The following is a 24,221-nucleotide window of genomic DNA, read 5'->3' on the forward strand; positions in this document are numbered from 1 at the left end:
TTGGTAACTCCTAAATGACTAACCAGCTGGTAATCATAAGCCACGCACAATATAGTGAAACAGAACCACAATTCAATACACAACATCCCAGTCTAAATTCTCGTCAGCGTTAGAACACCACTTTCGCATTAGTAAGTCATTATCCAGGAAGTAAGCAAATTTCTTATCCTTAGCCACATCAAGGGAAATAGCAGAATTAAAAAGAAGTCCTCTTTCTGTGCAATGATAATTTTCTCGCTGGTATTTCTGCATCTGACATTATCTCACCTAGGTCTTCGGTCTTTGAACTATTTTTAGTTTCAGGATTTATCACCTGACAAGAGTGGACACATGAATGAGCTAGACATCTCCACTACATCACCGGTTCTGTGCGACTGAGCACACGCAACGGCGCAGGCTGGGAAATCATCAGGGTAAGTTTCAGAGAGTACCTCTGAGTCACATGAAGCAACATAACATTTGGTTTATCAACAACTACAATAACAGGCATTCCCTTTCCGCATGCTAGGTCACTACCGAGAATTAATTCCACACCTTTCACAGGAAGTGAAGGACACAAAGCAACTCTTATTCAATTCACTCTGTAAATGCGATAGAGAGGAAATTTCGACGAAAACCATTTCAATGCCCTGTAGAAACACACTAGAGCCACAGAAAGTTTCATCAGATAATTGTAATTCACCATCCACAATAAAAGATTGCATAGCACTAGTGTCCCTAAGTATTTTTATTTCTTCCTGGTCCTCACTTTTTCCAGACAGAGATATTAACCCTTTTTTAACAAAAAAGGGCGGTAACTCTCATCATTTTAACAAACCCTACGCTTTTTGGTGGTGGCTGCTGTTTGCATTTCAAAACCAAACAATCAGCAATCACGTGCCCTTTCTTGTAACAATAAAACATTCACTTCCTTTGGTGTTTTAGTGTGTATTAGTACATGTTAACGATACGCAAAAGGTACAAACCCCAAAGTAAACAATGACGCTAGTTATCGTCTCCAACGTAAATCTTTTCTTAAACTACAACAAACACCCGGATTGTAAGCAACAGTTTACTTCCTGGGCCTGTTGATGTAGTCAAGACCGACATTATCATAATTCCTCACGCCTGTAAGTTAACTCCTGTTAGCATTGCATTGTGAGCGAATCTTTCAAACATGGTAAGGAGCGTCACATTTCCGGCTGACGTCAGAAATATTTAGGCCAATCAAAATGTACAGATTAGCAGGCCAATCAGGGACACAGAGCTTTTCAAATCCATGAGATATGTACAAAATCAATGCATTTGAGGAAAGCAGTATATCTGGAGCTACAAAAATTTACGTTATGTGAAAAATAATGTGTTTTTAACCATAAATCACACAAACACATTGTATTACACCAAATACACAAAATAACGTTGTTTTTTAGCAATGAAATAGGTGCTCTTTAAATTCTTCCAGCAACATCAACTCTCTTAAAGAGTCAAAATCTTTGCCTTACTTGCAGAACACCATTTATTTGATTTGATAAACTTTATTAATCTCAGAGGGAAATTTAGCTGGTCACAGCAGCAAGTCTCACCAAATAGTATAAAAATAAAAACATAAATAATACATGATAAAAAACACCATTCACAACACGCCATCCAATTATTGTACAGTATCAATTTGCAAAGCATTATAATCTGGACATCAACATGATTCCAATAGCATTCTTCATCTTATATAACTGTGTTTATTGAACAACACTCTATTCTCCCTAGCAAATTCCACAAATGTTTGTTTAAGATTCTTTTTGTGTTTTCTAAAACATTGTCTATAAGTCTCTGGAACCAAATATGCTCGCAAGATAGCAGATTTAACAGATTATTTCAGCCTATCTTCAATTGATAACGTAGAACAGACTTCTTGCACTTTACCAAATAATCTACAAGCAATGACCAGACCTCCTTCGGCCAACGAAGAGAAATGGCCATGCGTTCAAATGCACTTTAGTATCTACCTACTTCAGTTTCTCTAAATTGAGGAACAAGTGCAATGTGTTTACGCACGGCAAAAGTGTCGGGGAACAAACCATCTTGCGGTGAGGAAAAAATGGGCTTGAGCAGTGTTCGGCTGTACAGTTGAGCCAGTAGCACTTTTTAATGCCTCTGACTTAAGCTGCTTCAGCTTCACCTGCTTCTCTGCCTCGATTTACAGCTTTTGAATTTCCAGTTGCATGTTCAGTTCAGCTTGGCGCATCTGGGCTCTCTCTTGCGCTTTAAAATGCAAACGGGCCATGCTGACTTGTAGTCGTGCTCCTTCCCGTGAATCAACAGAACTGGGTGAAAATGGATCAAAGAGTGGTACATTGTACACCAACATTTTAGGGACATAACAGAAGTGAACATGGATCAGATTGAAAACATTGGAATAGTTATTATTATTATATTAATGCATTTGGCAGACGCTTTTATCCAAAGTGACTCAAAGTGCATTACAAATAAAAATTTTTTTATCATTTTGTGTGTTCACTGGGTTTGAACCCACAACCTTTTGCGCTGCAAACACAATGCTCTACACCACTGAGCTATACAGGAACACTATAGTTAATGATATTATCTTGCACTTTGCAGAAGAGGAAATGCCCCTAAAATGGGTGCTTCAAGAAGACACAACAAAAATGCGGTTTCTGAAGCAAAACCTAAAAATTGATATGTTCCAAACAATACAAAATTTAAAATACATGTGTCAGTTGACTCTATTTGACACAGATGTGCAGCAGTTATCAACAACAATACTTAAATATTAGTAAGTCAAGGGGCGGTTTCCCAGACAGGGTTTAGATAAAACAGGACTAGGCCTTAGTTATATTAGGACATTTAAGTGATTTTTACAATCAAACATTACGAAAAACTAAACAAAAAAAAAATGGGTGTGTATCTTGAGATAAAACAATGGCACTGACATACATTAAGATACATCAGTACATGGTGTTTTTAAATGAAGGCAGCTAAAACATTCATTTTAGTCTGGGACTATGATAAACCCTGTCCAGGAAACCACCCCCTATAGTTTAAAGTAAAGTTAAATCTTAAGAAATTTCTTTAGTATGAAGTGTCTACAGAAACATTTGCTTTAAACAGCTTAATTTAAATTTTCTTTGCATTCCTGAAAAGAACAAGACAGATTTGATAATTTTGTTAATGCTTTGATTTGAAATTGAATGCGTAATGTTTTCAATACATTTGAAATAAGAAAATAACCCCTATCTAGAACATTTGTGCTTTTATTCACTTTTATTAGTACACTGCTATTTTTAAACACAACTGTAGATGTAACAAAGAGATGTTGCTAATTTCATGTGTTTAAATTAAACTTGTAAGCTCTTTAAGGACAGTTCATCCAAAAATGAAAATTGTGTCATCATTTGTTGTTACAAACCTGTATAAATGTCTCTGTTCCAATGAACACGAAGGAAGATATTTTGATGAATGTTTGTCATCAAACCATTTATGAGCCCAATTCACTTCCATCGTATTTTTTTCCTACTATGAAAGTGAATGAGGCTCATGATCGGTCTTTTCATAATCTAAAGAAATTTTGAAAAACAAAGAGCAGTCTTCCACTGACAATAGGCTTTATGCCCAGCTGCACTACTTCCTGAACTTCAGCCAGCTCCTTGTTTCCTGTCTGCCATTATTGGACAAACTGATTAAGTAGTCACAACAACAATAATCAGATACACCTGGATTAATCAGTTTGTCCAATAATGGCAGACAGGAAACAAGGAGCTGGCTGAAGTTCAGGAAGTAGTGCAGCTGGGCATAATGCCTATTATAATACCTTGATGGTTGTCTGCCTCAGTTTAACCTTATTTTTCTCAGGGTTTTTATTTTACCACACACATAAAGCTTCATAATTTGTTAAAAACAACATGAAGAGGTTTCATGACAATGAAACACACTACATTTTAAAGGTGCAGTGTGTAGATTTTAGCAGCATCTAGTGGTGAGGTTGCGAATTGCAACCAACGGCTCAGTCCACTGCTCACCCCTTGCTTTTGAAACGCATTGAGATACTATGCTAGCCACCACCGGAAAACATATAATCAACGGAGACAACTTCGTAAAAAAAGTTTGTCCGTTAAGGGCTTCTGTAGAAACATGGCGGCACAAAATGACGACTTTCGGTGTATGTAGATAAAAACGTCTCATTCTAAGGTAATAAAAACATAACGGTTCATTATAAAAAGGTCTTCATACACCCCTGATCATATAGTTTTGTATATTATTTTGCATTTCTGTCAAGAGATCCTTTCAAAAATTACACACTGCACCTTTAAAACTACATTTCTCATATTAATATTTCTTTAACTGTTTCCAGAAAACTGCACACATGTAAACTTCAAACTACTTCATATTTGTATAATTTCCTAGTTTGATTTTTACAGTTTTCATAGTGTGAATATATATTTTTTAAAATAGTCAATTAGTATTCTACTTTTAACATAGCCTTTATCATTAGGAATTTCTTGTCAAGATAGTAATGAATAAAAGATCGTCAGTCTTTATCTTTAGATGATTGGTTGTTTAAACTGTGACCATAATGAGCATTTAGGGTTCCCACACCATCAAATTCAAGGTCTTTCAAGGACTTTCCAGGTCCAATACCCTCCAATTCAAAGAAATAAATGTGGGGACACATTTCAAGTGAGAGCAAGGTTATATCATGTTACCTTTTAAGATACATTGTTACAGTTCCCTTTGAGGGAACTCACGCTGCGTCAGTGCAGTGACACTTCGGGGACGCCTCCAGGGGTAAGTGTGTCTCAATATGTATTTAAAACTTAACCAATGGTGAGGCTTAACGACAAAGACAGGGTGACGCGGGAGCCAGGAAGTATATCGCTATCTAAAATATTGCCAAAGACGGCATTACAGGGACGCAGGAAGTATTGTGGCAAGGGGGACGCAGCGTCTCATTCCCTTCTCAAGGAACAACAGTTACATACGTAACACGAGACGTCATCACGTGTCAAACACAACTATGCAAAAAAGCATTTTGGTATGAACCAACATTCGCATACAGAAGATATAAGCATTTAAAGCGAACAGTTTAGCACGTGTGCTTAAAAAGGCTAGAATTTTTATGATATTATCCTACACTACACAGGGAATTATGTGGATTTTTTTCCAGAAAACTTCTTGCATAAATTAGATTAAAGCATATTTTCAAAAACTTCCCAGGGCCTTGAATTATTTCCCCCATATTCACAAACTTTCAAGGATTTTAAGGATCCGTGGGAACCCTGTTGCATTTCCCATTTACCCCATTTATAGTAATAGCAGTGCTCATAAATCTTTCTAGTTTCCCCCACCACAAGAAGTCTGACTAGCTTGTTTATATAGCAGTTTTAGTTTCTAACTGTTTCTGTTAAAATTCATAACTTAAAAAAAGAAATCAGTGCTCAAAACGGAAAGGATGGAATATGTCAAGTGCATACTGTACTGTCAAGCTTAGAAAGACACCAAACAAAGTACTGTAAGTAAATATAAAAGTTTCATTATTGAATGACCAATTCAACAAATGATGACACAAAATTTTACTACTTTAAGTGATACAGTAGTGACATTTTCTGTTCAGTATACAGCTATGATATTCAGCACAATCAATTCATGGTTGATTTATAATTATGCCGACTTTAGCTTTAAATGATGTTAGACAAACATAAATCTAAGAAAAACCAATACATGGGCTCTAAGCCTATATTTCTACAGAAATTGCTCAAAACTATATTACAAATAAACATCAAAAGTTATGTTGCAGTTGTTCTTCAAATGACTTGTAGTGAATCAACTGGAATTGACCAAGTTTAACAGCACTAGTGTAAACAGTTCAGCAATAATAGTAATTCATCATAAATGACTTAACCTGTATGCAATATTTTTCTAAACAGCAGTATGGAAATAGTCCACATGCTTTGTGTTATTTTGAAATGGTTTTGTGTGAGGAAGAAACAATTTTGATAATTTTATCATCCACTGGTAACCTAATCAAGTAAGTTTCCTCTCAAAAACCAGGTGAGTTTTTAGCAAAAAAATTTAACCAGGTGAACAATTTTAGTACAGAATACGAGCAATTTTTTTTAGTTATTCTTGATAAACATGAAAAAAAATTAAATTCTCCTTTTAGGTTGCACAAAAAATTGCATACATGTTGGGAATAGGTGTGTAAGAAATGAGCAAAGTTTCATTGTACGATCATAGATGTTTATACTCTACACAAGGCACTTAACAAAATGATTCACGCAAGTCAAACACTGTGACTTTTCATGTGCCTGTTCAAGTGTGTGCGACACGTGTACGCCTTCGGGCACAGCGGGCATGGAAACGGACGCTTCCCAATATGAGTGTACATGTGCTTGCTCAAGTCATAACGGCGGATGAATTTTTTCCCGCACTGCAAACAGCAGTGTGGCCGCTCTCCGGTATGAAAACACATGTGAGCCGTCAGGTGACTCGAAACCACGAATTTCTTCCCACAGACTTTGCACTGATACGGTTTCTCTCCCGTGTGAGAGCGCAGATGCACTTGCAAGCATCCGGCGGATACGAAACCTTTTCCACACTGATGGCAAACGTACGGCTTCTCTCCGGTATGAATTCTGATGTGGATTTTCAAATTCCCAGACAGGGAGAACTGCTTCTTGCAGTATGGACAGATGTGTGGCCGTTCACCGGAATGACACCTCATGTGGGATTTCAATTGGATCTTGCTGTAAAAACGTTTTCCGCATTGCGAACAAAGGAGAGGTTTCTCGCCCGTGTGGTTTGAGAGATGGGCGAGCAGGCTGCTGTTTGCCGAAAAGCACTTCCCACACTGATCGCATATATATGGCCGAAATTCTGCATGCGTCTTGAGATGGCTTCTTAATTCACTATCAACATTGAATGTTAAGTCACAAAAACGACATTTTCCTGGCTGCCGCTCTGATTTAGACGGGCGAATGTCTTGAACTTTATGGATCTTCTGGTGGATTAAACTGGCTCGGTATGATCCAAAAGTCTCGCTGCATTGTTTGCAACTGTAACTCCTTTTAATGGAAGGAGATTTGTGAATTCTCCGGTGACCGACCAAACGTGACAGACTTGTGAACAACCGTCCACATTCAGGGCATTTGTGTGTGGTTTTCTCTTTGTGCACTCGGTTGTGTCTGTACAGTGTTTTGAGAGATCTAAAGTGCGCTGTACACTTGATGCATTTAAAAACTCTTGTATTACAGCCAGTGTTTCTGTGTGAAGTAAGTTGTGTCAGATCGCTGAAAACAAGCCCACACTGAGGACACTTGTGTGCCCCGTCTACGTTGTGAATTTCCTGGTGCTTAAAAAGATCAGTGCGGTATATGAAATATTTTGTACACTGATGACATTTGTGGACGGTCCGGCCAGCGTAATGAAAGCCTTTAGAAGGATTTTTTGGGAAGGTGTCAAGAGTGGTACGCTGGAGAGGAGCTGCTTTGAAAACTAAATCTTCTAAAAAAGGGGGGAACAAATAGAGAACAGAGTACAGTCTAAAGATGAAAAAAAGGCAAAATGAGAATTAAAGATATTGTGAGATGCTGTACCTTGATGGGCATTACTAGTGGATGATGGTACATTCTGTTCTTCTGTGTTACTCCTACAAAAAACAAAGCATATTTTACAACTTTAAAGCATACCTTACTCTATTCATGAAGGGGGACTGTCATTTTTACAAATGTGCAAACTGAAGTGGTTTTAAAATCACAAATCAGATGCATTTCTACTGTATGTATATTACAGAAAACTAGCTCATCCCCTTTGATTTTTTTAAGAATTAAAAGATCACAACATGTGCCTGTTTTTAGTGTGCATACTTCAGGGTTCCCACACCTTAGTTAACTTCAAGGAACTTTCAAGGACTTTCCAGGTGCAATACCCTCAAATTCAAGGACTAAATGTGGGGACACATTTCAAGTGAGCGCAAAGTTACATTGTGTTACCTTTTAAGATACATTGTTACAGTTCCCTTTCGAGGGAACTCGCGCTGCATCACTGCGGTGACACTTTGGGGATGCCTCCAAGTGCATATGAATGTCTATATCAAATTCAACCAATGGTGAAGCTTAACGACAAATACAGGGTGACACAGCAGCCAGGAAGTATATCGCTATCTGAAATATTGCCAAAGACGGCGTTACAGGGACGCAGGAAGAATGGCAAGGGAGACGCAGCGTCTCGTTCCCTTCTCAGGGAACAACAGTTACATACGTAACTCCAGACGTTTTCATGTGTCAAACACAACTATGCAAAAAAGCGTTTTGGTATGAATCAACATTCGCATACAGAAGATATAAGCATGTAAAGGGAACAGTTTAGCACGTGTGGCTAAAAAGTCTTGATTTTTATGATATTATCCTACACTACACAGAGAATAATATGGATTTTTTTTTCCAGAAAACTTCTTGCATAAAATAGATTCAAGCACTTTCAATGACATGTATCTATGCATGTTTATTTCCAAAAACTTCCCAGGGCCTTGATTTTTTTCCCCCCAGATTCACAAACTTTCAAGGATTTCAAGGACCCGTGAGAACCCTGATACTTTTGAGATCTGTTACAGACTTTAAACCAGTTTTAATAACACAAGTGTGTCCTTTTGACACACATTTGTGGCATATAGTAATTGATGACAAAAACAGTTCAACAAAAATTATTTTCGTTCGATTAATCCCGATTACTCACACAAAAAGGGTGCAATTAATTTGATAAAAATCGATTGATAGCCATAATTTTAATGTTTTAAATTGGATACATTTAGAAGGTTTATGCATGATAAATATCACTGCATGATAAAGCAAAGCCAAAACTCTCACAGGATACTTGCAAATAAATTCATATCCTTTTATAGAACCACAAAAAATATTAAAAGTAGAATTTTTTAAACAGAGATAAACATATCAACCTTAGTAATCAACTAGGCAGCTGTTAAATTGACAGTACACTTTTTTTTTAAATATGCTCATTTTCCAGCTCCCCTAGAGTTAAACATTTGATTTTTACCGTTTTGGAATCCATTCAGCCGATCTCCGGGTCTGGCGCTAGCACTCCCAGCATAGCTTAGCACAATCCACTGAATCTGATTAGACCACCAGCATCGCGCCTAAAACACAGCCCAAGAGTTTAGATATTTTTCCTATTTAAAACTTGACTCTTCTGTAGTTACATCACGTACTAAGACAGACAGAAAATTAAAGTTGCAATTTTCAATGCAGATATGGCTAGGAACTATACTCTCATTCTGGCGTAATAATCAAGGACTTTGCTGCCGTAACATGGCCTGCACAGGCGCAATAATAATAGCAGTCCCCTGCTATTGAAAGTACTAAGGGGACTATATTCGGCTGCTGCGTAATATAATTGCATGTTACAGCAGCAAAGTCCTTGATTATTACGCCAGAATGAGAGTATAGTTCCTAGCCATATCTTCCTAGAAAATCACAACTTGGTCTTAGCAAATTCAATGGATTGCGCTAAGCTATGCTAAAAGTGCTGGCGCCAGACCCGGAGGTCGGCTGGGTGGATTCCAAGACGGTAAAAATCAAATGTTTAACTCTAGGGGAGCTGGAAAATGAGCATATTTAAAAAAAATGTGGAGTGTCCCTTTAAGCAACTAGTTAGCCACCCAACCCACCCTAAGCAAGTTAAAAACTTTGTTGCAGTCCATCTGCATTAGAAATAATGCCCTTTTCTCCATCACTGTCCCTTGAGCACTCCGATGATTCGCTGCTGAAGCTTGATCCCACATCTTGGACGTTTGGATCACTTGTCTCGGTCTCCTTGTCTACACTGTGTTCTTGGTTTTGCAGGTTTACGGAACAAACAGGCAGTTGTAACTTGCCATCATCATTGTGCTGGTTTATAATGACAGAGTCACTGATAGGAGGCAGCAACAATGATGAGAATATTCGATCCTCCACAATAGATGGAAGAACTATGAAATGAAAAAGATGAAATAAAAATTACACATTCACATGTTCTGCATTACTTAGGTTTATATTAAGCAATACGGATTTATATTTGGATCTGAATCATCTGTTAAGAACATTGTGTGAGCATATAACCTGGATTTCCGCCTGATCTCCATCCTTATGCTGCCAAATTGATGAGTGTCCAGCGACAACTGACCACCTCCTTTGTGCTCTTGTAGCATGGTTAAATTCTCTTATATAGTTTTTAATATATTCTATATAGCAAATGTTTATAGAGACGGAGCGCAGTTATGCAAATTTGAAAACCACGCCCACCAAGGGGGAAAACAATCCAGTCGTCTCCACTTGACCCTGCACTGCGAGAGGCCACCTCCCCGTCATCTCCGGCCTACAACAAAAAACAGAACAATGCCCAAAAGCTGCTGTGTGACAAGGCGCACAGCTAACAAGCCAAAAAACCCAGAAATACGTTTTTATAAGCTATCGAGTTGTAAAACCCAGTCTTTAAGGAGAAAAAAGTGGATCGCCGACAACGTTTCCCTCTAGTGCAGGGATTCCCAAAGTGTGGCCACCGGGGGGTGCGCGAGTGGAAAAATCTAATGGCGGTCTGGTTCTTTAAGTGGGATTTTTCCATACAATAAATGAATAAAAAAACATGAACAGTAAACATTTTCTTTGTAATCGCTTTTATTTTAAATAAAAAAACTATACTTTTAGTTTTTGATAGAAACGTAGAAGACAGCTGCTGTCTTGACTCTTTTTCTACGCACTGCTCTTCTGTTATGCACTGCAGCCGCTATATGCGCGTCAACTCGTTTCATTCATTCCATATTATAAATATGCTTAACTGGCTGAAATCAGGGAAACTGTCAAGTGGGACGTCTTATGATAAAGTTGTTAGTCACGAAGGAGGAGAGGGACCAAGAGAGAGAGACTTTTTTCTATGGCAAAAATAGAAATAATCAAATGGGACGAGACATGGGTGCGTCTAATGCACAGGATACGCGAGCAATGTGCTTTCATGCATGGTAGAGAGACCGGCAATTAATTTTTATAATAAAATACATAAATACTTACAAAGACACTGTAGAGAACTTATTAAAAGCTTTCATTTAATTTTGTTTGAAACTTGAGCTGTTATAATGAATCTGCAAACTATTATACACCTTTTGTGCGAACTGTAAAGGCTTTTGTGAATGTGTTTGATGGGTCTGCACGTGATGCACGCATCTTGAGGGAGAGCGCACTGGTTAACATGAGGAAAGCTCTCATATGTCATCTATTAGCTGGCGGCAGTAAGTGTACGTTTCTTACCATAGTAAACTCGAATGGCGTCTAAATATTAAACGCATACACAGGGGCGCGCATCATCTACGCTGAGCGTAGCTGCGTCTAGTCGTAGTTTCAGATGGTGCAACAGGCGTAATATTTTTCACAATGTCAGACGTAGCTAAGCCCGACGTAGGACTTACACCCAACTTCTTTACGTCCCGCTGGTGCAACCGGCCCTACCCAGTCTCCTGAGGTTGCGTATAAATAGCACGAAGTGTAAAACTCGTGCAATACATACGCCAAATTCCACTTTGGCGTGCATATGATACGCAAGTCCTTCCCATTCACTTAAACAGGGCATCTTTTTTTGTCGTTTTATTTATTGGTTTCTCAATTTTTTTCAGTTTTTTTAAACCATTTTCGCTTGGGTTTAGGGTTAGATTTTAGATTTGCTTAATGAGGTTATTTAATATACAGGTTTCTCCATGTTTTTGTCCATATTTAAGCGTTGGTCGGTTGGTGTTGGTGTTAGAGTTGGGGTTTGGGTTAGTCATTTTTTATATAACAAAAAGTTGCTCTAACCCTAAACCCAAGCGAAAATGGTAAAAAATAGCAAAAAAATTGAGAAACCAATAAACAAAACGACAAAAAAAGATGCCCCGCTCAAGTGAAGGACTTGCGCATCACACGCACGCCAAAGTGGAATTTGGCGTATGTATTGCACGAGTTTTACACTTCGTGCTATTTATACGCATTTTCAGGAGACTGGGCTCACCGGCCCCTGGTTATTTGCACATGATTAAACATGAGTCTTTATGGCGAGTCTTTATTTTTTTTTGAAGTGGGGTTTGGGGGTGCGCCAACCCGGTCGGGACATAGAAGGGGGTGCGCAGGAAAAAAAGTTTGGGAACCGCTGCTCTAGTGGGCGCGGTTCTACTAATAGAAGTACTATGAAAAGTTGTCTGTTTCCACTTTTGTGTCTTTAAACGCTCGTTTTTTTGGGCTCGACAGCTTATAAAAACTAATTTCTGGCTTAATGCTGTACGTCCTGTCACACAGCAGCTTTTAGGCATTATTCTGTTTTTTGTTACAAGCCAGAATTGAGAAGGAGGGAGCCTCTCTCAATACATAGTCAATGGAGACGGATGAATTGTTTTCCCCCCTAGTCCGTTTAGAAGTGGTGCCATTTAAACCCACACGATCATTGTTTGCGTGATTTTTTAATAAAACGTTTTAATTGAGACCTTAAAGACGACATATCATGAAAATATGTCTTCTATAAAACTAGAAAATGTGAAAAAGATCAACCCAGTAGCTTAGTTTTGGTAAACCATTCTCTACAAGCATGTGAAAAAATAGGTCACTGAAATTTGACTCCCCTTGTGATGTCAGAAGGGGATAATACCGCCCTTAATCTGCACTATCCAACCACAACACTGCCATTTAGTGCAATCAGCTCATTTGCATTTTAAAGGACACACCCAAAACGGCACATTTTTGCTCAAACCTACAAAGTGGCAATTTTAACATGTTATAATAAATTAACTATATGATATTTTGATCCACATATATACTCTGGGGACACCAAATATTTATTTTACATCTTAAGTCTTGTGAAATGTCTCCTTTAAAATAAATGAAACTATACTGATATTCAAAAATTAAAATTTACCATTTTTTTCCAATGTCCCACACACATCTGTCTGCAGCAAGGATAGTAAACACTGTGATTTACAAACAGAGGTCACACATGCATCCAACTCTGCAGGGTCACAGCTGAGCAGCAGAGAAAGCTGAAATAAAAACAGAAACAAAATTACAAAGTACTCCAAATCAAAAAGAACCAGGGCTGCAAATAGGATGAATCCATATATTTTATTTTGAATAATCCAATGGGTCTTTGTCAGACACGTGGGTTTGGTGTGAGTGCTGTGGCCCAGGTGCCATCTTAAACGTTTTGAGTGTGAACACAGAAGAGACTACAGAAAAAGAGAAAAGCATAAAGAAAACAGATAGTGGAAATGAAGCAGTCAGACAAGAGTTTCCCCCCCAAATATGTTTATTGTCCTTTTCTTAATTTTTAACCACACATCAACTAAGCATATTATAAAAATAGCCTACGAAACCTTAAAACAGGTACACAAGAGTACACCTCTTTCACATACCGGTACCTATATTCAATTTACACCTTAAAGGATAACTCCGGTATTCAACACCCTGAGTCTCATTTCTGGTTTGTTTTGGTTGAACTACAGTGATGGACACTGACATTTTGACAATGGGTCGTGTCTTGACTTTTTGACTCTTGACTGCTTCAGAACGGAAGTCAAGGGTCATGCACAAACATGTCATTAAAACAACACTTAACGTTCATTTTTAAAACTGTGTCACTCACCGAGAGGTTTGTGATGTTCGTTGATGATTAAAAACAAGTAGTGTAGCGAGATACAGTTTCTGTCATGTTTTATTTGGCATTTTATAAAATTCCATTGACTTCTCTTGGAATTCTCATTGCTCGCTGATATATATCACTCTGTCACCGGAAACGGAAAAGGTGTCTGTTTACATGTAGTTGTAGTTTTTTCGCCCGGTTTCTCTCAAAATAAAATTTTTCCATATTTGATGGCTCAGTGACCAGCCTTAGGTTTGAAGTTGAGCTCGATTGTGACTGTCTATACGCTAGACACCAAGTTCCATTCAGCGTCCTTGTACGTCAAAGTGGTTGTCGCCATCAAGTGGTCGGGAGTGTGCTAACGCTTCAGAGGTACCTGAAAAAATAGTTCCACCATAGCAAATAACACAGATTGAAATCATACATTGTGCCGATATATTTGTTTTTAATCATCAACGAACACCACAAACCACTCAGTGAGTAGCACAGTTTTGAAAATGAATGTTAAGTGTTGTTTTAATGACATGTTTGTGCATGGTCCTTTACTTCCATTCTGAAGCAGTCAAGAGACGCTTCTAAACGAGTCAAAAAGTCAAGACACGACCCATTGTCAAAATTTCAGTGTCCATCACCAGAATTAGATTTAAAGTGTTTAATACCGGAATTATCCTTAAATTTAACAAAATAAATGAATAAATAAATAAAATGATGATAATTGCACTAATCTAATAAAGATAAATGCAAATGTAAAATAAAGATTCAGGTGTTGTTGTAAATATATTCACATTTAAAACTTTATTAACGAAAATAATTACCTTCCGGTAGCGCCGCCATCGTAGTCGCGTCCGCATTCAAGATCATAGCTATACGCAGCTTACGGAGGCTACTCTGCTGCTACTCTGTGCCCCCGCCCTCCGAATTTGTCATACGTCACTAAGAAAAGTGCGTACACTACGCTAATACTCTCTCCTGAATACAGAGGAGTCTAAGATGGCGACGCTACCGGAAGGTAGTTATTTTGGTTTATAAAGTTTTAAATATGGATATTTCTACTACAACATCGCGCGGATTACCCTCAGAAGACCTTTATTTATCATCCTGGAGCCGTTTGGATTTATTTTGTGAAGGATGGACGCACTTTTTTTGGACTTGAAGGTCGTGGACCCCGTAACTTCACATTTAATTAACTGAAAGATCTAAAACATTTTCTAAAATACCCGAAAATGTGTTTGTCTGAAAAACGATGGACATATGCAACTCGGACAGCTTGGGAGTGAGTAAATCGGTTTAATATCATTTTTGGCCGAACTATCCCTTTAAGGTGTGATGTCACCTGACAAAGACCCATTGAATGCTCTGCTTCAAACAATGTCCAAGTTGAAAATAAAGTACACTGTGAAGGCAAAACATTAGTTTAAACCAGTAATTCTCAAAGTGTGGTCCTAAACTAGATGACCTAAACTAGGCAAGTGTTTATACAATCGTCACTTATTTAAGTAGATTTTTAATGCACTTGCGAAACTGGGATATCAGTTTTTGCCATTCTGTTTTAGTAACGTAAAAATGGATCGATTGGCTAAACCAAAGAGGAGTCAAAAGAAAAGATCAAGCGTCAACTGAAAGCAGCTAAAATCCAAAGATCTATTAGTTTTGTAATGTACTAGTTTTTGTTCATGTGTAAAATCCATGTAATTTCAGTGATATTGGACATTAAGGGGAACCTTTTTTTTTTTTAGCATTTTATTGTTACCATAGTTACAACCATAGACTTCATATACTCACCACCTCAGTTTTAAAGGCGGAGTCCACGATGTTTGAAAGCCAATGTTGATATTTGAAATCACCCAAACAAACACGCCCATACCCCAATAGAATCTGGACCTTCTGTTGATAGACCCGCCCCACATATACGCAACCCGGCATTTGATTTGATTTGATTTGATTGGCTATAAGTGTGTTTTGGTAGTCGGCCCGTCTCCTTTTCCAAAGCGTTTTTCAAACATCATGGACTCCGCCTTTAAACTAATGGCTCTTTGGAATGACATTAAGTGGGACCTAGGCTGTTATACTATGTTTAATTGCAGTTTTTTTCACATGTGCAGTTTGTTGTTCATATTAAGCTGCAACTCATTTCACATTTACTTTTTCAAATGAAATAAAATTCATATAATAATTTATGAACATAGCATTACATTTGTTTTTAAAAAATTTGTTTTTGACTTGAAACAGTTGCATATTAAACTTAAATTTAGCTTATCCTTCCTATTTTGTTGTTTTTTGGGGGAGTGTTAGAGTGGGATTCTGTTAGGTGGTCCTCAGAAAAAAATTGGAAGATAAAGTGGTCCTTGGGCTGAAAAAATTTGAGAAACACTGGTTTAAACAAACAAATAGCAACCAGACTCCAAATTATCTAGTAAGAGGTAGGGTCAAGTTCATGCTGCAGAAATATTTTTTTTGACAGAAACAATTATTTTTATTTAAGACATGATTTCTTGCTATATGGACAAGTTACCATTAGAAATATAAAAGCAAATGCATGTACAATAACCTTTTTAAAATAGTTAATTTTTCATAAGCTTAGCTGCATTATGACTGTTTATGATTATTTTAATTATTGGTTTGATTGATTGGTTGTTCTCGCTAACAACTAACTAACTAGCTCTAACAACTAATGTAGTACTACCACTAAATAACTGTTCACCTGAAGACTGAGCTGGCCAGAATCTTTCTACTATTATATATAAAAGTTATTAGTCAAAATTTTCAGCATGAGGCGGCCTTGTGTAGGGTGCAATCTTTTGTGCCCCTTCAATAGTCCATCTCTAAGAAAGCTCACAACACAATCTAAAAACTTCAGATTAAATAAAACACATTATATTATCTATTTCATGAAATGTCAAAAACAGATTGAGAACCACTTTTATAAATCAATTAAAAAGCATCATCACACCGGTTTGAAGTTCGGTACAGGCAGACGTTGTTCCAATCTGGACAGGAAAAAGCCAACAAGTACTTGTAGTGCTTTATCAAAGTCAGGACCATACTCTACAGGAAATACCTCCTGAAATGTAAAAAAAAAAACTCATGTACAGTGATTTTCTGGCAAGTGATAACCATGAGTAGGGCTAGGCGATATGGCAAAAAATTACATCTACATTTTTTCCAGAACATCTTATTGATTAACGGTTTAAATTAGGGATTGGACGATAAATGCCGATATACACTAATAATAAGTGGCCGATAACGGTTCTGAATCGCACAACCGATATTATGCAAAGCCATTTCATGTACTGCGGCTTTCGATCAGTAAGTTCTTATCTATCTGAAATCACTGTTTAAGTCGTTTATAACATAATCATTATATTCTTTATTATCATGAAAATACCCAAAAAGGTTTGAAGAACAGCAATATAAATATATCCTTAAGTCAATTTCCAGAGATGGGTGTGTAACTGGTACTTCTTCTGCGCCCTATATTGAATTTCTGCACTAGAGCGACCTCTTATTATTGGATGTAGTGGCATTTAATGTAATTTAATGTGTAGTGTAATTTAGTGCCATTTTTATCTCTAGAAAGGATAGAAAACATTTATAACAATCTTTTCATGTTTTTGAAATTCTCTAGTGACATTTTAAAAGCAATTTTAATAAATAAAACTAACATGAATTTGTTTAATACAAGTCCTTTTAAATTAAAAAACTGACCTGAAAGAAGTATTCTCTTTTGAAAGAGTCCTCCAGCAAGCTCAGAACAAGCTGAAGTACACTGTCCTGTAAGTTCTCCATGTCCGAGTCATTCACCTGAGAACATAACATTACAATTATTTATCAATATTTTACATGAACATTTTCTGATCAAATTTAAGTCCATCTCTCATGAATGCAATCTGGCAGATACAAAAAATGGATGAGTGTAAAAAAGTGTGTTATATCTGACTGAAATGTATAATTATATACAAATAGCATTCAAATAATGTTTAAAAAACTGTGTATATTAAAACCGTGTCTAACCACGGATGTAAGTTTTAATGTCCTAAAAACATTGAACGAATAATAAAGGTCCAACACCATGCACCGGTACTTTTTCCATTAGCGATCTGATTTCGATACCTGAATTCTCAGGCCAATCCCGATCTGTTTTTTTCTTGAACAATTTCAAAATTGTGCGTCTAAAACTGCGAGATGTAGCATCTACGTACATATATATTTATGGTCGCAGCTGGTGTGATTAAGTGCAGGTGGAGACTAATTCACATATTCATGGACCACATTCAAGCTATTTTAAAGAAAAACTGTAACATACGCTATTACAAGGCTCAAAGACGAGTTTTAAACGATAAAATCAATTACAGAGGGACTTTAATTAATTTAATTGTATTATCTGTATAATGGTTTAAATTATGATATTAAAGAAAAACTGATAAGAGGCAAAATGTTCAGATCATGCAAAGGCATATATGAAGAGCTCAGATGCAAAAACTGCTAAATGCTGGTTTTTAATGATTTTAACAATGTTCTCAGCACTTTTTACACTTTCATTAAATACTTTCACTTTATATCCGCTTAATCCCGGTCTCGGGCCATTCAGAAATACCGGTTTGTTGGCAGAAACCACTAAAGAGTCTGATCAAAAACATTACAAGATAACACGTCAAACGCACTTAGAGGGTTTCGCATCTATACTTTCCATATTTTGTACATAAGCTTAATATAACAATCAATCAGGAAGCCTGCTGTTGTTGGATGATTTCTAATTTGTAAAAGTAATGTTATATTCTTTTAATAAACTGGACCAGTTATCAAAATTTTTTGTGAATGTAAACAGACACACATTTAAATTTATAACGGCCTCAAACATAAGCTCTCATTATTTCTAAGGTAAGATAAAGATAAAAACAGGCATATAATCAATCTGAAAATAATCCATCCAGAATCTGTATACCTTTAATAAATCTGTGGTCTGAATGCGGTGAATGTGTGATTTTACAGTCTGAAGATCTGCTGGAAGTTCACCTCTACACATCTCAAGAATCATCTAAAACAACAATCATTACAAAAAAGAGAGAGAATACATGAGAATACATAAATATACAATTTTAAAGACATTATTTTCATTGATTTCAGATCTTCTCTCATCACCACATTTATTTTTTGGATAATTAAAGTGGAAATAATTTGCTTATTATTAATAATAAAATTGTAATTTCTTCGCTTAACTTAGATCCATGTTTTATATTATTGTAGTTTTATATTAATTAAAAAAGCAAACCAATAATTTATTTTGAAAAATCGAAGGATCTTCAGATTTATTTATGCTATAAAAGCAGTTAAAATGTTTTCCGTCTATTAATTTTTGTTAAACGTTCTGTTTAATACAAATGAGTCATATTCATAGTAATGGAAAATTATGTCTTTAATTTATTTGTGTTATAACACAGACACCATCCGTCAAATTCGATCGTTATTACTAATACTAGCTGTTTTAATATAAGTAAGTTTCTCATTGTACTATTTTATTTAGTGTTGAGTAGTCTAATAATAAACAAACATTTAAAAAATGCATTTATCCAAGAAATAGAAAGATTTAATAATCTAACTTTAAAAGGCCAAAAGTAACCTTGGTCTACTAACGATTTGGCAAGCCTTAGCCAAATATATTTTCGTTTTTGCCAGAGAAAGCTAACATGGTAACATTTCTTCAGAAGACCTGCTGAAACGTATTACTTTACTGATGTTTTTATTAGTACTACAGCTGATATGGGCCTTTGAGATGGGACGCAGCAGTCAAAAGTGTCAAGTTCATTTAATTGAAGACATGCAGAAAGCAGCAAAACGTTGGTAGTTTCACAGGCACATAAAAATATTTGTGGGGAATTCCGAATGGCATTTTTGCGCCCTTGAAGGGCACTTCGGGAAGGAAATGTAAACAGTTGATCCAAATAAAGAATAAAAATGACGTTGTATTTTATTGCTCTATTCGCCGAGTGTATTTTATTGGCCAAATTATAAAACACAATAACCAACCATTGAACAGATTATTAACAACCAATAACAGAATATTTTAAGATCAAAGTTGAGTGTTGAAAAGTTTGAGGAGAAAATTGTTTGAAATGTCATTTAATTCACACTTCAAAAATCTCATACAGAAATATAATTAAGAAATCAAGAACGCCGAGTTTAAAATGTGATGGTGCTTTAGGCAAATTATAAAACAAATAATGGCAAAATGACAAACACAGAAGAATTTACGTTGCGTTTTATGATCGTCGTTTTGTGACTCTTTTTTTCAAAGTATCGGTTTAGGCACAGGTACTAGAGTTATGCACCAATTGTGTGGTGGTTACAGAATGTGTGTGTGTCAGCACGTACACATGCATTGATGCATATCGTCTCCGCTCTGCCGATTTAAACCTTCTCAAACCCATCACCAAATCAAAACACAGAACTTTGGGGGACCGAGCCTTCGCCATTGCTGCCCCTACCCTTTGGAACTCACTCCCTATCCACATCAGAAACTCGGACTCACTGACCACCTACAAAAAACTGTTAAAAGCCCACCTGTTTCATATGGCAATACAACCTTAATTAGTACTCTCATTTTTTTGTTTGTTTGTTTCATTTTTGTAAAGCGTCTTTGCGTCCTTTGAAAAGCGCTATATAAGACTTATGTATTATTATTTATTATATAGGCTTATATATTATGCATACATATATTTTGAAATGTAAACGAAGATCGGATAGTTTCTTAACAAACGTGCGTGTTCCTTAAATAATAACATAATATGCTGAATGTATGCTGCTTTTAAATGAACATTTAATATTAAACAAAAGTTCTTCTTTGGCCAGATTATGCTACATTTTCTTAATAGCATAAGCACATGCTTTACTTCCTTCAAACACTGCACCTGTGATACAAAACACACAGGGGTGCGTTTTCCAAACAACGACGTAACTCGTTGCTGAACGACCATAGTACGATGCATTGTTGGAGAAACAAACTACCTTGTCACAACTGTTTCCCGAAAGCATAGTAACGTTGTCGCACATTCGTCATTTGAAAGATGTTGGTTAAACAACATAGTTGATGATGTCACATGGGAGGTGAAGTACTAATTAATCTGTGCAAATCGATTTAATGTCAGATTATTGCTGTAAACAACATATATTGCATCGGAAGACTGACTTTGTTATCGTGATTTAGTTATCTATTGTTTATTTTCAAGATAATTAATTAACGTGCAAGTTCCCTCTTATGTCACTTCTCCCAGGGATTCCCCAGGGTCTTAAAGCTTGTAGGACTGCGCACATGCGCGGTTTTTAAATGCAGCGCTTTCATTCTGTTTCCAAATTTGAAGACATAAAATAAAATTGTAATATATTTAGAAGTATGGATATTGACTGTACTACATGTTTTTTGCTTATTTTGTTCAAAAGCATGATCAACGTAAGTCTACATATAATAATAACAACAAGGAACGATGCTGCCAACGACACGTCAAGAGCTGTCGTTACAACGACACACGTTAGTGATGCAGTTTGCGAATGTTCGTTTGAACGATGGTTTTGGGAAACACCAAATCGTTGAACGATGTTAGTAACGATGGAACTTACGATGTTCGTTGGCTAATGATGCTTTTGGGAAACGCACCCCAGGTCTGTTAAATAGAGCCCGACCCATTTATCGTTTTGCCGATTTTATTGGCCGATATGAGCCTGTCGCAGATATATCTGTATCGGCATATAAGCCGCAGATATGAAAGATTTTTTACAGAACAAAAATGCTTGTAAATTATGTAAGTACTTGTTTGTCTAACAGAGTGCCCTGACACCAACCCTTTCTGTTCAGTCAGTAGGTCTATTATTTTGGCAGCAGCAGGCAAGCGGTGTCTTCACAACAACCTGGTATTAAGATGCGCTTTGATCGATCGGATTATAAGTGGACGAGAGAGACACATACCCATTTACACTTGGTGTTTTTAATCCATCTCTTCTGTCCACTTGCAAGTTGTTCAAACACAAGCGGGAGAAAAGATGCCTTTAAACTGACCCGCAGTCATGCACTTATATTACAGTCACACACTTATATTACAGTGATGTCTAGTGGTTGACCAAGAATTGCCAAGGCCAATATTTGGACATTTTTTATAATCATATCGGCCGATAAATCAGTCCGTGACAATGTCTTTTCACCTGCAGCTGACTGCAAAGTACAAAATGATAATACATGGCAGTAAACCAACCTTTCAACTACATTTTAACAATAGATGTGAATCCCCAACCACAGTAAAGTAGATTAAGAAGTGTTAGAGAACTGGTGTGCATGTCTGAGAGCTGTGTGTGTACTGGTGACCGGGGTATGCTATGAATAAACAGTGGACTTACACATTTTAGGCTAGCCATGTAATTCTAAAGCAGAAAGCACTACAAAATAAATCATATAGGTCTTACCTTTGCCCGCAAACCTACTATCAAAGTTGCCCTCTGCCTTTTACTTAAGAGCTCTGGGACGAGGTTAGTCATAACAGAAACAAATTCTTCCAGTTTTCCAAACTGCTCCACATTTTGATCCTGGACAACTTGCCACATGAATGCGGATGTGAGACGTAAAGGAGGAACAAGCAGGCGCAACGAAGAGAGAGAAGGAATGGATTCTGAAGAGAGATGATCAATTGATTGAAGACACAAAAAAATATTTCAAATATATGCTTATAATTGTAATGTTATAATATTACAAACAGACATGTGTGCAATATATAATAACTGTATATATGTCTGTATCAGCAATGAATAGCCTACAACTATAAACACCGAGTAATCGTTTACAGCATGATATAGTTGAACATGTGTACATCACATCATGCAACATCCTATCTAAGCGACAGACGTTAGCACTTGACAGTAAAGAGTTGACGAAAATTGAATACAGCTGATTACATTGCAGAAATAAACACATACCCATTACTTCTTTCCTCAAAATAATAAGCTCGATAAACAATCTTGCGTTCAACTTTAACCGTCGACTCGTCCTGCTAGATCATGCGCATGCGTTACCGATAGAAAAAGATTGAGGGGCAAGCATGGCACAAAGAAACATGAGGGCGGAGCTTGCTGGCAAAGAGGTTGGTGATGTACGACGGGTGTACATATAAATTAACATTTATATACTTTAATGTGTTTTTATTTGATTTGATATTCAAGTTTACCATTGTTAATATTTAGATTCAAATTATTGTCAGTAGAGTTTTAGTTGTTATCGCAGCGCAGATGATTACTGAATTTAAATATAATGCAGTCATTGATTTAACGGGTTTGTATTTCAATGTTAGATATTTAGTTATTGTGAAATAATACGCTTTTATTGTATAAATATCTCATATAAGACAAAAAAAGTTCAAAAATTTTTATATTCTTTCATGTAAATTCCGGTATTTTGAGCCACCAAGCGCCACCTGGAGGAAGAACTAAGTTAGTCCCTGGCTGTCGTTCGTGTGGTTTGGCACCCAATGAACAACACCTAGGGTACTTTCCAACGGCGTTTTTGCGATCTTGAAGGGCACTTCGGCCAGGGGACTACGCATAAACATCGCTCTAGAAAATAGAAAATTACGTTGTTTTCCATTGCTCTATTCGCCAAGTGTATTTTAATCGACTACAATATGAGACACAATCGCGCATCTTCCTCTAGAGTTTGTACATCAAAAGTTATGATATTAGCAGGGAATATGGCTTAGGGATGATCCCTTCCGATTGGTTTCGCCCCCGAGCTTCTTGTCTGCCTCACGCCCTCTTTCTTTTAGTGGCGCACTACACACAGCGGGGGATTACTGCCATCTACCGTTAATGCAGTGGAGCTCAAAATTAGAAAACAATTTATAAGAGATTTTTCTGAATTATGTTAAAATCATCACTCAAAATGTTAAAGAATATTAAATGTTCATATATAATGTTTACAATATAATCAAGGAACTTAAAACATAAAACAAAGATCACGAGAGCAGTGTATGTCTCTGGATGTTCTTTGGTCGCAAATGTGCTTAAGTCATTAAAACAAAGTCCTCTATACTTCCTACTTATTTTGGACCTATGTAACCCCTTAAGACTTTTAGTAGTAATCTTTTGTGCTACAGTGGTTAGTTTTTTCTCATTTTGATCACAGTGTTTTCCACAAAATAAAGGTTTTTGTTGAAGTGCCTTGGTTATATTGTAAACAATCAGGGTATCTTCCATCCATTCCATATCAGTTTTCAAATTAAAAACTAAAAAAATCAAAAGTTCATTTATCGTTTCCATTTATAAAACAAAAAAGAAAACTAGGAATTAATAAATTTTTCTATTTAGTTTCTCAGTCTTACTGAGAAAAGTCGAGGGAAGGAAAGACTTCCAATGACATTTAGCAGGGCACGCAGATGTAATCATTAACATGATTAATTATCATATGACTAAAAAACTTTTACATTTATGCATTTGGTAAACATTTTTATTCAAAGTGATTATATAGCATACATTTTATCAATATTTGTGTTCCCTGGGTTCAAACCCATGACCTTTGCAATGCTCTGAGACACGCAATGGTTTACCACAATTTA

General features: G+C 36.6%; 1 protein-coding gene across 1 annotated transcript; it reads right to left on the reverse strand.

Moving 5' to 3' along the window:
* Positions 1-5,549: 5,549 nt before the first annotated feature.
* Positions 5,550-22,770, reverse strand: LOC129432081 (uncharacterized). Its single transcript, XM_055190299.2, has 9 exons — positions 22,591-22,770; positions 22,084-22,286; positions 18,578-18,670; positions 17,341-17,436; positions 16,586-16,696; positions 12,916-13,036; positions 9,694-9,973; positions 7,587-7,639; positions 5,550-7,494 (listed from the first exon to the last, which is right to left on the reverse strand). The coding sequence occupies exons 1-9, from the start codon at positions 22,592-22,594 to the stop codon at positions 6,275-6,277; spliced, it is 2,181 nt and encodes a 726-aa protein (XP_055046274.2). The 5' UTR covers positions 22,595-22,770; the 3' UTR covers positions 5,550-6,274.
* Positions 22,771-24,221: the final 1,451 nt, after the last annotated feature.

Source organism: Misgurnus anguillicaudatus, chromosome 1, assembly GCF_027580225.2.
Source record: "Misgurnus anguillicaudatus chromosome 1, ASM2758022v2, whole genome shotgun sequence".
Classification (NCBI taxonomy): Eukaryota; Metazoa; Chordata; class Actinopteri; order Cypriniformes; family Cobitidae; genus Misgurnus; species Misgurnus anguillicaudatus.

Bases quoted from the DNA above. Each gene is read 5' to 3' on its own strand.
- LOC129432081 (XM_055190299.2), bottom strand. The intron at 18,671-22,083 runs GTAAGACCTATA...TTGTTGTTTTAG, and splicing joins TAGTAGGTTTGCGGGCAAAG to ATGATTCTTGAGATGTGTAG. The intron at 13,037-16,585 runs GTGTGATGATGC...TTTTTATTTCAG, and splicing joins CTGTACCGAACTTCAAACCG to CTTTCTCTGCTGCTCAGCTG.